Genomic DNA, 14,977 nt, shown 5'->3' with positions numbered 1-14,977 from the left:
TCAGAAAATTCTGCGTACTGCACTGGCACCCCTTTCACCTGAACCTTGGTGGCGCAAACAGCAACTTTCTCCAAACAATGATGATGACAATGGGCTGACCAGCTCTGTAGCTGACCTGAAGCCCAGTCGATCTGAGGGGAGTGTAGTTGCAACCAAGGCATACCGAGGATTATGGTGGAGGTTGCCATTTGCAGGCCAAAGAACTGTAGTTTCTCCTTATGTAGAACCCCTATATTACACAACAATAAGGGGGTCTGGGAGAAAGGCTGTCTACACTGTAACGGAGAGTCATCTACCGCTGTGATCAAAATCTGACGGTCTAAAGGAAGTAAGGGAATCCCCAATTTTTTGACAAAGTCATAATCTATAAAATTAGCTGCAGAGCCTGAGTCCACGAATGCTTTTGTGGCCGTGACCCGACCCTCCCAGGTAATGGAGCAAGGGAGGAGTAAGCGGTTATTTTCTAGAGGTAAACACGGCTCGCCTAGGGTATTACCTCTGACTACACCTAGGCGGCAGCGTTTCCTGACTTTTTAGAGCAATTCTGGACAATGTGACCCTCCTCAGCACAGTATAGACAGAGTCTTTCTGACCTTCTGCGATTTTTCTCCACTTGTGTTAACCTAGACTGACCGATCTGCATCGGTTCGTCCTGAGGTGACGAGGGTGGAGCAGAGGCGTAGGAAACAGATCTTACAGCATTTCTGCCACGGGTTTGTTTTTGATAGCGAAGGCGGCGATCAACCCGCACCGCCAATGAAATTGCTTTGTCTAGAGATTTAGGCTCAGGATGACCTAACATCAAATCAGAAACTGCATCAGATAGTCCTGACAGGAAACAGAATAATAAAGCATACGTTCCCCATCTAGCTGATACAGCCCACCTCCTAAACTCTGCGGCATAAACCTCCACTGGATTACGACCTTGCCTGAGAGTCTTTAGTTTCCTCTCAGACGTGATAGCAATATCCAGATCATCGTATATAACGGCCATGGCCTTAAAAAACTCCTGAACTGAGGATAATGCCTCATGCCCTGTGTGAAGACTATATGCCCATGTTTGTGAATCTCCTGACAAAAGGGTCTTTATAAAGGTTACCCTCTGGTTCTCAGATCCTGACAGATTGGAACTCAACTCAAAATAGGATAGCACACGGTTTCTGAAATTCTGAAAGTCAGATCTATGCCCAGAAAAGTTTTCGGGTACGGACAATCGAAGGTCCGTGACGGAAGGGGATCGCACTGTATCAATAGTCGTTTGAAGTACCTATACTGTCCCAGACAGTTGAGTGATCTGAGTCTGTTGGGTATTGATCACCCCGGTAAGATTGTTTACCGCGGTGGTCAGGACTTCAACCTGACTACGCAGTGCGTCCATAATGTTTGGTCTGCTGTTCTGTAACGATTGGTGTCAGCAAGAACAGATTTTTTTATTATTGATGATCTGCAGTATCACCAATAATACAGATACTATACCTGATTATGTGGTGATCTGCAGAATCACCAATAATGCTAGTATAGCGAGACACAGGACAACCAGATGTAAAGATAGGTGTTTGGTGCAACAGTAATACAGATAGAGATACCAACTCCCCCAGAGAAGCTGGTAGAGGGAGATATCTCTATAGAACACAGGGATCAGCACTCCAGCAAGCTGGAGATGCAGATGAACTAGTAATCAGTCCACCTGAGGAGCAGGTGGTGCACAGTAAGACGACGTATACTGATCACCCGTGAAGCAGGTGATTCAGACTGTACTGCAGCAGGTGATCACTTGAGGGGCATGAGATCAAAACTGTACTGCAGCTCCTAATCACCTGAGGAGCAGGTGATGAGGACAGTACCGTAGTTACTAGTCACCTGAGGAGCAGGTGATTCAGACTGTACTGCAGCTACTGGTCACCTGAGGAGCAGGTGATTAAGACTGTACTGCAGCCACTGGTCACCTGAGGAGCAGGTGATTAAGACGTACAGAGAATCCCTCACCAGGGACTTGGCTCACTGGTGAGGGCAGGAGAGTCAGACAAACAGATTCGGCAACAAACGGACAGATACGATACAAAGACAGAAGGCATAGATCAGAGTATTGTTCAGGCTGAGTCGGCAACAGGATCAGATAGGCAGAAGCACAGAATCAGTAAGCAGAAGAGCAGTCAAGGCTAGCAGAAGGTCATAACAAATAATACAATTCAATTAGTACTTTAGCTGTCAACAGAATCTGACTAAGTGTGGATCCCCAGCTCCTGCTGGTTCTAGCACACTTTGGGATCTGACTAAGGTCTGAGTGCTAACACGTAGCATTTGCAACAACAGACGAGGAGCTACTGACTCCTATATATACTGAGAGCGCCCCACAGTGCCGCCCTAGTCACTCAACCAATCAGGAGCACTGCTGGAGTCAGCTGACCGGCCGATCAGCTGACTCCCCTTCTATTCGCATAAAGGTCCTGGCGCGCGCGTGTAGCCCTCAGTCTATGTGTAACTGACGGACCAGGCAAAACTCCACCATGTAACTGCGCGGCGAAAGCCGCCGGCTGAGACACAGAGACAGCCGCCATGCCGCTCACCACTGCGGCGGCATCTCCGCTATCTATTACATAGATAGGCTTACAAATGTTATCTCCATGCCGTCCTTATGTCTAGAGGCAGTCATAAATTAGGTTTTTAATGTCATTGCTTAGGTTCATTTTTAGACTTAGATACAGTCAGGATAAACAGGTGGGGCACAATTATTATGAGTAAATTATTACTTATTTCTATCATTGGTGGTTGTGTTATAAGCCACCTACAGCTGATGTGAAAGGTTCCTACAGCTCCAAGAAGTGATGTCATTTCCTGACTTGGAAAGGGTTATTTATTTTGATAATCAAAAAAGCAACTGCAAGGCTGAAAAGTCAAGGAAGGGATAAATAAACACTTATGATTCCTTATGCTCATAAATGACACCCTTGTGCCACTTATTAAGATTACTGAAAGATCTGAGGTAAATGACTTACCAACTCTGTCCTCCGGTACCACCAAAAGTACTGTTTTCCTAAAACAACAAGCAATCCTGGAAGTAATGCGAAGCCCTTGCAGATCGGAGACCTCCGTGGTGAATGGAGGTAATTATAGCTGCTGCCGCTGCTGCCACTTTGATAGATGCAGGAGGGGAGCCCAAAGGGGAGAGCCTGAGGTGAGGGGGGGACTGCCCCCCCCCCCCCCCCCCCCCGCTGATGTGCAAAGCTCTCCCCTCATGCTACGACCCCTCCTGCCCCCCAAAACGGCCATGAGCGGGCCCCAGGGTGGGAGGGCCCTTTCAAATTCTTGCAGGGGGGCCCGGGGACTTCTAGTTACGCCCCTGCTTTAGACTAATGTCCCTACTGTAGTTTAAAGCAGGAGGATTAGCCATACTATGCCTGGGAAAAAAAACACATATACAAGTACATAAATACGGTACTTGATCTACTTACATAACACATGTATTGTACTGTCCACGTTTTGATTTCAGTGAATGTTATATAGTAAATTAAGAGAATTCTGTTCCTGGTGGGAACCATGTCTTTTGCCCACAGTTTAGGCTAAATCTTGATGGCATTTCTGCCCCTTTTTCTTTTCTCCTCCAATAGATGAGTCACCTCAGCTTTGCTTGTAAACACAAGTGAGCAGGGGATCGTGTTTCAGATAAGCAGCTAGGCAGGGCAATAAATGGAAGAGAAGGAATATATTATAGATAGAAAGAACCCCCAGCATACAACTGTTTGGCACTGACTACTAAAGAGCCAGTGCTACTTAAGTATGTGATAACTCCAAATCATAACAGAAAAAGTTTTGAATGCAGGATTAGCATCTTTATCACTTAATACACCCAGACCAGTTGCTGTTGAAATTTGATTTTTATGGTGACAATCCCGCTTTATGGTCAAGTTTGGGGGGGGGGGGCAATTAATCTATCAGACTTTTTGGGAATGTGGTAGGAATTTGAGCATCTAGAAGAAACTCATGGGAAGAATCTGTAATGTCAGTCATATGCACATTCATGTTTGCACTGGTTAAAAGCACAATAGGAAAGGTTAAAAAAAAAATCCACAAAAGTGAAGCTGTTGCCCAGAAAAGGCAGTGACATTTCAAGTGTTAAATGAATGTCATTGTTATGTCAATCTGATTGGTTTCCTTTGGGACACGCTGCACGTTGCTCTAGTTTTCTCTGCACAGGTCCTGAAAAATGATGAGCATCCTTGCCTTTTATCCCTGGCAAAATTCATTCTTCTTGTTTGTTTATATTCTTGTTTGTTTATATTATTTTTGCTACACAGAAATAAATAGTTGAGGACAGAGTGGATAAGTCGGCACTTGCTGTAAACTTCCATTTATTCCAAAAGGTGGTGACACATCATATCAATACAGTGTATCAAAGGTAAACATACCATATACAGAGGCCGTGCGGTGGTGGTGGGTGCTGGGCCAGAGGAGCCTTACGGCGGTTTCGCGCTAGGTACGCACTCCGTAGAAGGGCGTACCTTGCGTGAAACGGCTGTAAGGCTCCTCTGGCCCAGCACCCACCACCACTGCACGGCCTCTGTATATGGTATGTTTACCTTTGATACACTGTGTTGATATGATGTGTCACCACCTTTTGGAATAAATGGAAGTTTACAGTAAGTGCCGACTTATCCACTCTGTCCTCAACTGCGCATCTCTTGTATACATTTAAGCCTGAGCACGCTGTCTACACCAAAGGGCAAGAAGGCTGTGTTTCCTGCCACCTCCCTCCTGTACGCAGAGAGAGCTGTAGTGCCGACTCTCCTCCTCTTTTCCTGCCTACAATTTTTCCCAACAGAAATAAATAGGTTCTTGTGTACTTTTCCTAGCTTGTGCATGTGCGTCATTATACATTGCCTTTCTTTGATCTGATTTTTATTAAAACGTCTGCTTAAAAAAAGCCCCCTAGCGCAGGCAGATGAACTCATATCAAACCCTACATGAACTCGCTCAACTTTTCCTATACACTTATGTTCCAGGTTGGACTTTGAACCTTTTTTGTTGGCTCGAGGCCGAGGACACCTGCATTAGGCAAGGGCTTGTCAAATAATCACATTCATTCTTTTTGGTTTCAGTTTGCTGTTCATGCGTTTCATTTTTGCAGATAAGCACTGTAGTCTGTAGTAAACAGTTTATTAATATTGATGCAAACAAATACAATATACATGTAAAAAAAAAATAAAAAAAATTGAAACTGAAAAAAAGTTGAAGACGTTCTCTAGAATAAAGTGAAATTATCATATTTGTAATGACTTAATTATATTAAGCTGTAGAATATACTATAAATAGGGTGAATGAAGAAAAGTATTTTAATTATTTCAAATGTTTATGCATGCTAGAACACTTATGGCTTTAAAATGTAAATATGATTATTAAAATGAATACAGACCACCGTTCTAAAAAGAAAAAAATCTTTGAGGCCCCTTTTACGCATGCCTTGCAAGTGTGCGTTGTGTGACCCTGTTTTACTGCAGAGTAACGCAATGACAATGCAAGGCAATGGGGCCTAGCACACTTACCACGTAGTCCCCGATTGGCTGCTGAGCTGCCACAAAGTCAACACCCCATTTCTGTCGGGTTTACGCAGCGATTCAGTGGCGGCAGAAGTCATGTAAGTCAATGGACCACGTAGGGATTTGAAATATGTTGGCAGCAGCTGACGACAGAAATAGGACAGGAAAACCTGGGAATCCCAGTGATGTACTTCCTGTGCAGCAGGAAGTACGTCACATGGCAAGAGAAGTGCAAGCACTATGCATATGACCCTGTCGGCGCACTCTTCCACAGGGTCAGATGAATGAAGTTTATTGGGGGGGCGCAACACATTGGTCAGGTGTAAAACCGGCCTCAAGGTAAACATTTATAGAGGTAGCATTGATTTCCATTAGAAAGGAAAGGGAATTTAAATCTGACCATTGTGGGAGAACAGTTAGTAAATCTGAGTTCTTGCTCTTGAGTTCTTTTGAATTCGTATGCCTGACTTTTTTTTTTTAAATAAACCATGTGAAGGCAAAAATAAAACTCCTGATCATTAGTGTTTTAACATGTGAATCCCATAATGTGGGTGATACAAGAGATGCACTATGTGTCAGAGTATGAACCACATATTTTAAAGGACACCTGAAGTGGGCGGGATATGGAGAGTGCCATATTTATTCCCTTTGAAACAATCCCGTTTGCCACCTGGATCTTCTTCCTATTTTTTAGGGTTCTTCAACCTATGGGTTAGAATTTATTTTATCACATTTGCTTAGCTCTCTAGTTTGCCTGGGAGGCTTGTATTCGGTTCTTTGTTTTAGTGTTTAGTTTGACCAAATCCCAGTTTTTCATATTTTTTATCTCTGATGTCACCAGTGTAAGTATCTTCCACTATGTCGATTTATGACCATCTGATTGTATGTTTTTTTATACTGTATGCTTTATGCAATCTTTGTGTATTTTTATTACCTTCAATAAAACCTTTTGTAAACTAAACAATACAGATTGCCTGGCATCCTCCTGATCTCTCTAGCTACAGCAGAATCTAAATGCATCATTTTACATTTCAGATGTGTAGGCTGGAGTTGATCATTATGGATAATTTCATGGAATTCCACGTAATTTTTTTTAATTGCAAGCTTATAATTAGGATTTCGCAAGTAGTGTTGAGGTCATGTCATTTTTACCAGATACGTGAGATTACGGTAACAGAGCTCACTGTTTTGATCAAATGTTTTACATAAATTTGCGCAAAAGTTTATGGCCATGCATAGGAAAATTCAGTTTCACCAAATGCTTTTTGATGATTATGTGTGAAATTAATTTTGCAATATTTTTAACTTTAGCATTAGGATATTGCATCGTAATTCCAAATTCTTCTACAAAATTACTACTATGCAAAATGTGAGCTCCTCGATAGTGTAGGCATTCCACCTCTATCACAGTAGCTCTTACCTGCTGAAATGTATGGTACTTCCCATGTCTTGTGTCTGTCTACAGGGACTTGCTGTACTGAATGTTCTGATCTCAGATCCACTCTGTGATCAGGGCCGGTTTAAGCAACAATGGGGCCCCAGGGCAAAATAAACCTGGGCCCCCCCCCCCCCCCAACATATACCCCGGAACAAAAATCGGCATTAGGGGACCTTTTTTGCAGCTGGTATAGTCAGGGTGTGAAGTCCCAATCGGTCAGAGCTCCACATTCTGGCTATCCCAGCCTGCATGGGGGACAAGGGGTTAAAAAGTTTCAGGAGGGGGGACCCCACATAATAAAAAAAAAAAAAAAAAAATCCCACACTCTAAACATAAAAAAAATTGGGAAAATAGGAAAAAATGCCAGGGATCTTCATACAGCCATATTGTGGCTGTATAGCGATCCCTGGCCAAAGCGCTGCGGCTGCGTATGGACCCCCTGGAAACCCCGTCAGGAAATGTATTGCTCTTTCTTTTGATACATGTAAAATTACACTACCGTTAGGTTTGCTACTAAAAGTGACATTTACCGCATTTAAAACTATACTTTTTTCCTTCTAAACTTTAAAATCGATTTTCTCAAAAACTATAAGGTCTTTTTGAAAAATTGTTTTTTCCTCTTATTCCTAATGATCTCCTTAACATATCCTGCAAATTAAGGGTTTCTAGCATTTAAGGTGGATTTGCTATTAACCATAAAAGTCGGCAGGTTTTTAAATGTGTTTTTTTTTCCTTTGAAACTTTAAAATCGATTTTCTCAAAAACTATAAGACCGATTTGAAAAAAAATGTTTTCCTCTTGTAGCCACTGGGGGCTCCTACAAGCTCTGGGGCCCTGGGGCAGCTGCCTCCTCTAAAGATACAAAAAATGACCGGCACACCAAGCTAGTGAATTGCTTAAATCTTGTGTTTATATGATATAATCATCAATGAACAGGATGGTCACAAAGTACAATGGGCTGTGGACAACAGATCACAGCCCAGTAAATGTACACTCAGTTAGTGGTAACAATAATGGTACAAAGCTGGTACAGCACTGCCTGGGGACTCTTCCTATACCCTTTGATAAAGAGAACGAAACAGCGCTGTCAGGGTAAATATGGACATTCCTTCTGCTGATCACTGCACTAACTTCTGAAACGCTGACAGAAGCTCAGAGCCTTACTGGGTAGATTCACTAGCCTGATTAGATATACTGTTTGCTCCCAGCACTAGCTCTATATGCGTTTCACAGCTGCTGCTGATCTCATGTAGTGATTGCATGTTTTTTATGTAACCATCCACGTTTTGTACTTGTCTCTGTTGTTCAGCTTTGTACCATTATTGTTACCACTAACTGAGTGTACATTTACTGGGCTGTGATCTGTTGTCCACAGCCCATTGTACTTTGTGACCATCCTGTTCATTGATGATTATATCATATAAACACAAGATTTAAGCAATTCACTAGCTTGGTGTGCCGGTCATTTTTTGCATCTTTAGATGTTGTAAGACCTCATACAGGTCTGGTTTATCGACTGTAGCACCCGCCTGTTCATTACCTGTTACCTTGTTACTAGGGGTGCATACCGACGTCCATTTAATGCAGCTGCCTCCTCTGCCTTAATGGTAGCGCCGGCCCTGTCTGTGATCAGTGCAAGAAGGCTGTCCTTATATGTAATGTCTTATCCACAGGATATCATAACCACTTTGCAAGAAACGGAGAGAAAGCAAAAGAGACTACTAACTACAGAACTTCACACTCCTGAAGATGCAGGTATGACAACCCTGCTAAAAGATTTGTGTTCAAAAGGCAGGGGGGGCTAGCAAACATAGTTAAAAGGAACCCGAGGTGAGAGAGTAAGTGAACTTACCTGAAGCAGGGGCATATCTGGGTAATATAGAGCCAATGACAAATTCTGAAATTGCACCCCCCCTTGAAATTGCACCCCCCCTTCCCCATCGGGGCCACCTTCCCAACTACAAACAGCATCCTTTCTCTGTACATGTGTTATGGTTGCCCGTGATTTTTGGCTCAGGCTATTGCTGAAGTTACTTTTTCGAACATAGTTACATAGTTACATAGTTATTTTGGTTGAAAAAAGACATACGTCCATCGAGTTCAACATATCTCTTCTTATTCCCTCCCTGTCCTTTTTTATAACACTAAGCTAAGTGCACCCTACATACATAATTTAAAAAGCCATGTTCCCAAGATATCAGAATTAATCTGGTTTGAGTGAAGGTCTGAGTGACTGGGTGGCACAGGGGCAGGCATGATGGCGCAGCACAGGGGCAGGCATGGTGGTGCAGGACAGGAGCAGGCATGGCGCCCATGGCATGAGCCATGTCTGCACCCCTCTAGAGACGCCTCTGACCTGAAAACTGGCAGACTCCTGACAGAAGGGCAGGCATGTGGTCATGTGGGGTTAGTGAGCAGCTGGGAGCCTGTCTCTTGGAGGAGGAGAAATATGGCCAAGCAGCAGAAGAGGACCATGACTGACAGCAGAGCGAGCGTATTGCAGCATCGCAATATCGGTGTGAACAACGGGCACGCCGTGTGTGAGTGAACGCAGAAGTTAAAATCTACGCCCTGGTGGGTATAAGTGGACACAAACAGGACATATATTTCAACAATGCAGGTCCCAAAGCGGTTAATGTAGTTGATCATGTATTATAAACAATGCATGCTCATTTCCACTTTAAAGGGTACCAGAGATGTACCCTAGGTGAAAAAAATGAAAAAGAAGTTATACATACCTGGGGCTTCCTCCAGCCCCATACGCGCTGATCGATCCCACGCCGCCATCCACCGCTGCCCGCATCTACGAGAACCGGCTCCCGTCGCTGACATCATCGGAGCCGGCCTACGCAGGAGAAGTGCACCCTCTATGTATCTCTCCATACACTCCTGCGGAGATACGCAAAGAGCGCACCTCTGCTACGCTTAGACTGGCTCCGACTGACGGATCAGCGCAGAGCCGGTTCTCGTAGCTGCGGGCAGAGGAGGCTGGCGGCGTGGGATCGATCAGCCCGTATGAGGCTGGAGGAAGCCCCAGGTATGTATAACTTCTTTATATTTTCAGCTCTGGTTCCCTTTAAAGTGAACCAGAGATAAAAACAAACGAATGAGATAAACAATTGGATCTGTCCTTCTACTCCTAAAAATAACTCTTTTAGAAATCTCACGGTTTTATTTTATGCATGAACATTTACAAAGCAGATTTGATGTTTCATAATCTCTGCTCAATTGCAGTGTCTCAATAGTCCCAGAGTGAAAATACATGAACCACTGACCTTTTTCTCTTTTCCTCTCACAGTAAAAAGCTTTGCTTAGGAAAGTGTTTTATAGCTGTAATTTGTTATCAGTGAGGACTGAGTCCTGACTGGAGAAAAACTGTCAGTTCCATAGCTAATTATAAACTCTTTCAGGCAGGGAAAAGAGAAAAGGAGCACAGCATAAGTGTCTGTGTGCTTGCCACTGTATATGCACGTCTATCTCATCATGTCACATCTCTGGTACACCTTAAAGCGGAATATAACCCTGCATTTCAACTTTGCTCTAAAACATTATTTACAGCATATTATATGCAACCAGCATTTTTTTTTCACTAGACCAGCATTGGAAGGGTTAAACACAGAGGTTTAAAGTTCCGTGGAGAGATATGCAGAAGTTCAGATAGATACATTTAACTAAATAGAATGTAACAAGTGATAAATGTTACACACTCTTTGGCTGTCCTCCAGCTCCTTCTCAGTCAGAGAGAGTGAGTCACATTCAACACTTAGATACATTTATGTAAACAAAATGTATCTATGTAAGCTTCGGATGCGTCTGCAATTCTCTCCAGGAACTTTAAAGCTCTGTGTGTAACCCTTCCAATGCTGGTCTAGTAAAAAAAAAATGCTGGTTGCATATAATATACTGTAAATAATGTTTTAGAGCAAAGTTGAAATGCAGGGTTATATTCCGCTTTAACCTCCTTGCCGGTCTAAAAAATCCGGCAAGGAGGCAGCACCGCACTTTTTTTTTTTTTAAATCATGTAGCGAGCCCAGGGCTCGCTACATGATAGCCGCTGAGCGGTGGCATCCCCCAGAGTGTGCAGGAAATCCCGTTGAGAACGGGATTTCCTGCAGGGCTTCCCCGGTCGCCATGGCGACGGGGCGGGATGACATCACCGACGTCATGGACGTCGGGACGTCACAGGGAATCCCGAACCGCCCCTCAGCGCTGCCTGGCACTAATTGGCCAGGCTGGGCGGGGGGGGGGGGGGCGGCTCGGCGCGGCGGGTAGCAGCGAATCGGCGGCGATCGTGTACTACACGCAGCTAGCAAAAGTGCTAGCTGCATGTAGGAAAAAAAAATTATGCAAATCGGCCCAGCGGGGCCTGAGAAATGCTCCTGCGCAGGTTACCCCGAGCTGAGCTCGGGATAACCGGCAAGGAGGTTAAGGGCTTATTTCATCAAATCAGCTTGCCGAGAAATAGTGTTGTAAACATAAGTACTATTTTTTCTACCTTTTTAATCAAATATTTGTAGTTGGATAAAAGTAACATGTGTCTTTCTAAATATGCGTAGATAAATATGTTGAAGAAATGCGTCACATTCAAGATGTGTTGAACAACGTGGCCACCCAGCAGAGAAAGGAAAGAGATGCACTTGCAATAAAGTATAGGTAACTAAATGCTGCAGGTCCTAGAAGTCTTCTAGAAGTGCTGTAGTTTGTCAGTCCCCCTGCCCACCATCATTATCTGGGCAGTCAGTCACTCTGTCAGCAGGGGGTATTGCTCCTGTCTGTTCTGTTCCAGGTGGGGAGATAGAAACAGTAGTATTCATATCAGACTTACAGTATATAGAGCAAATATTTTCTCATGTACCTCAATACTGGTCACACACATTAGATGTGAGCATGACATCTATTATAAGCTTTAGCAAATCTGAGAAATGATTTTAAGATAATAATGTTAACATTTGTGTAGCACTTTTCTCTGTTGGACTCAAAGCGCTTGAGAGCTGCAGTTACTAAGGTCGTGGTCAATAGGCCACCCTGAAGAATTTGCTTGCAGAATAGGTAACTGAATGCAGTCAGGATTCAAACACTGCTCTCCTGTGTCAAAAGTGGCATCTTAAAAGAAAACCTGAGGTGGGGGGAAAAAAGTTCAGATTTACTTACATGGGGCTTCTTCCAGCTCCCCGCAGCATGTCAGGTCCCTCAGAGTTCTCCAGTGTGCCAAAGTCTTTCTCCAAATATTTGCTGTGTGCACCTGGGCATGTAGCCGGAGTGATCTGCACATGCGCAGTTCAAGTCTTTGTGAACTGCGCATGCACAGAATGGTCCCAGTCACGGGAGTGCGACTGAGGAGGCTTGTGGGCGGCATTGCACATGTGCATAAGCCCCAACCAGGGTACCTGTCACAGACCCTCTGAGGGGGCAGCGGCACATCGAGGGGATCTGGAGGATTCAGAGGGACGGAATTAGCTGAAGGGGGGGCGAGCGGATTTCAGAAGTCGCAGTAAGTAAATGTGAACTTTCACCCCCTGCCTGGGGTATCCTTTAACCAGTAAACTATACAGCTTTAGATTAAAGCGATCAGGTTATCAATTATTATTTTGCAACTGCTTTTCTTTAATCACTAGTTTAAAAAATGGCATTTAAATCTATTTGTGAATGGACATCATAAGATTGCAGAGAATCTACGTTCGCTAATTATACATATTGATTCTGTGTTGCTGTTTTTATTACTTCTTATTTTGCTGTTTTTCTGTCTCACTAAGAGCTTCGGTGGATTCATTTAAACAAGGAATATTAAGAGACAAAATAGCTAATCTGGCATGCAGACAGAAGTCAATGCTGCAATTAGTCCATAATCAGAGGCAAGTGGCGGTGAACATAATAGCATATCAACAGATGAAGAGATCGGCTTCTCATCATAAAGGCAAGAGCTCGTCTCTGCGTTACCGCACTGCATCTCCTGGAAAGAATCCGAAATCTGCCTTACTTACACATAATGAAAGGCCCGGTGCCAGCCTCCCTAATGGAAGCACCATGGCAACAAGGATGCCAGCAGTCTGCGCAGTGCCAGACTCTGAAAGCAACCAGTTCCAAAAAACATTTCTGAGCTTCATTTCAAGTTCAGAGATAAGTGGAACCAGAGAAGTCCCTGTTGCCGCGCTGGCATCTGAAGAGACGGGACCGCACAGCTCTGGCCTGACATTTGATGAGATGCCACAGGGAACTGAAAATGGCTTATTAGGCACAGGCTCATGTTCCAGCTTTACCCTCACAGACTTCAACAGAGCAGTAATTGATCATTTAGAAACTGACGCTCCAGGAAACAGGTCCCCTAATTCTATTCCTGCATGCAGCTTATTAACCATTACAGAGAATAGCAACAGGGCTGTTAATGAGATTATTCACCAGGCAAGCAATGAGAGGCAACAGAGCACCCGCTGCCAGCATCAAGAAGGACTTTACTCAAGAAAGTTTGATCGCTCTACAGCTGATCATATAGTAGAGAAGGGATTGTCTATGGAGACAGTCACAGGTAATAGCAGCATGGAGGAGTGCACCAGTAACATTCACTATAGCCAGTCACATGGGAAACAGCAGATGTGTGTAGATACTGAGAGAAAGGCAAGAATGGTTCCATGGAAAAAACTGATCAGGATGGGAAAGCTGAAGCCAGGGAAAGACGTCCTGTCATTCCAGTTACAGGTAATTTGGTCTATCCAGCTGTTATTCCATGATGATATGTGACATATAGGCTGGATTCACACTGTGCACGTTACTTGGCACAAGTGTTGTAATGTATGTGAACTGTAATGCAGCCTGGACACAGATGTTAATTCAAAGCCTGCGTATAGCAAGTTACAATAATGTGATCCGTTACATCACAGAAGTGTAAAGAGGCCCATAGAATTGTACGGCCAGTGAGTGACATGCAGAATTATTCTAAAACGCAACTGGTGTAGTGTGAAAGGAGCCTAAGGCTAGGTTCACAGTGGGAGTCCCAGTTCACAGTGGGAGTCCTGTACATGCAATATAGGGGATCATGCCTCTTGTTAATAAAATACGGTTTAAGCCACCAGCAAGTGTGAAACTACTGAAAATAGTGTTGGTAGCACTTTTATCATCTACCTTTTGGTAGTTTCTCAGTTGAATGGTGCTAAAAAGTTATTTTAAAGAGAAGGTGAAATATCTCCCAGGAGAAAACTGAGGAGAAAAAGTTAATTGAATGAGGCGCTAGTGAGCCAGATGCAATTCAAGGTGATAAGTAGCTTGCACATGTGAGCTACTTATCACCTGGCACCGCAGGAGGATTAGCGACAAATCCTATTGCCGGTCTTGCTCTTGCAATGACCGATCATTAGGGAGCATTACTGAGGCGAAAGCCTGAAAGATGCTCCTATATCCCGGGCAAAGGGGAGTGAGGTTTTGCGCTGTGGTGTTGCCTTTCACCAGTGCGGTACTGCTGCCTCGCTCCCCCAAGACATGCGTGCCCACCCATCTCAAGAGCCTGCACTTACTGCCAAACAACCGCCTCCCCTAGCTCTGACTCACGTCGCTGTAATTGACTTTGAGCCCCAGCAAAGCATCTTTGAAGCTCCTACCAGGGCTCCCCATTGGTCCACTGTCTGAACCAATGAAAATCCTCATTGGTCTAGACACTGTGCAAACCGCTTAAAGGAACACTATCAATTAAAACAACTTTTTGTTTTTTTTAATACTCTATATTAGGGTACACATTGCCACTAGTACTAGGGGCACTTTATTTATTCACCCAGTTCTCTCTCCCTCTCTCCCTGATTAAAAATCATCCTTCATTCCTCACACGGCTCACAAATATACTTCACTGTCTCACAGCATGCAGGAGAGTCTGAGGAAGAGTCTGATCTGAGGAGGTAACAGGTAACTAGATGTGCTGTAATATTGCTGTAATATAACTAGCAGTCAGGGGTGATGTATATACACAATCCTGACGGACTGGCTTGGCTGTGATGATACACTCCAGGCTGCATCTACTTC

At 44.0% G+C, this 14,977-nt stretch overlaps 1 protein-coding gene across 5 annotated transcripts in view; it reads left to right on the top strand.

Moving 5' to 3' along the window:
* ANKRD31 (ankyrin repeat domain 31) overlaps window positions 1–14,977 on the top strand; it is a 249,855-nt gene that overhangs the window by 186,226 nt on the left and 48,652 nt on the right. For all 5 annotated transcript variants that reach the window (XM_068248640.1, XM_068248656.1, XM_068248648.1 and 2 more), the window contains 3 exons: window positions 8,646–8,727; window positions 11,530–11,626; window positions 12,727–13,666. In XM_068248640.1, coding sequence (XP_068104741.1) covers window positions 8,646–8,727; window positions 11,530–11,626; window positions 12,727–13,666 — 1,119 coding nt within the window. The remainder of the gene's footprint in view (window positions 1–8,645; window positions 8,728–11,529; window positions 11,627–12,726; window positions 13,667–14,977) is intronic.

The sequence above is a fragment of the Hyperolius riggenbachi genome, chromosome 1 (assembly GCF_040937935.1).
Source record: "Hyperolius riggenbachi isolate aHypRig1 chromosome 1, aHypRig1.pri, whole genome shotgun sequence".
Classification (NCBI taxonomy): domain Eukaryota; kingdom Metazoa; phylum Chordata; class Amphibia; order Anura; family Hyperoliidae; genus Hyperolius; species Hyperolius riggenbachi.
This window is presented reverse-complemented; position numbering and strand designations above follow the sequence as displayed.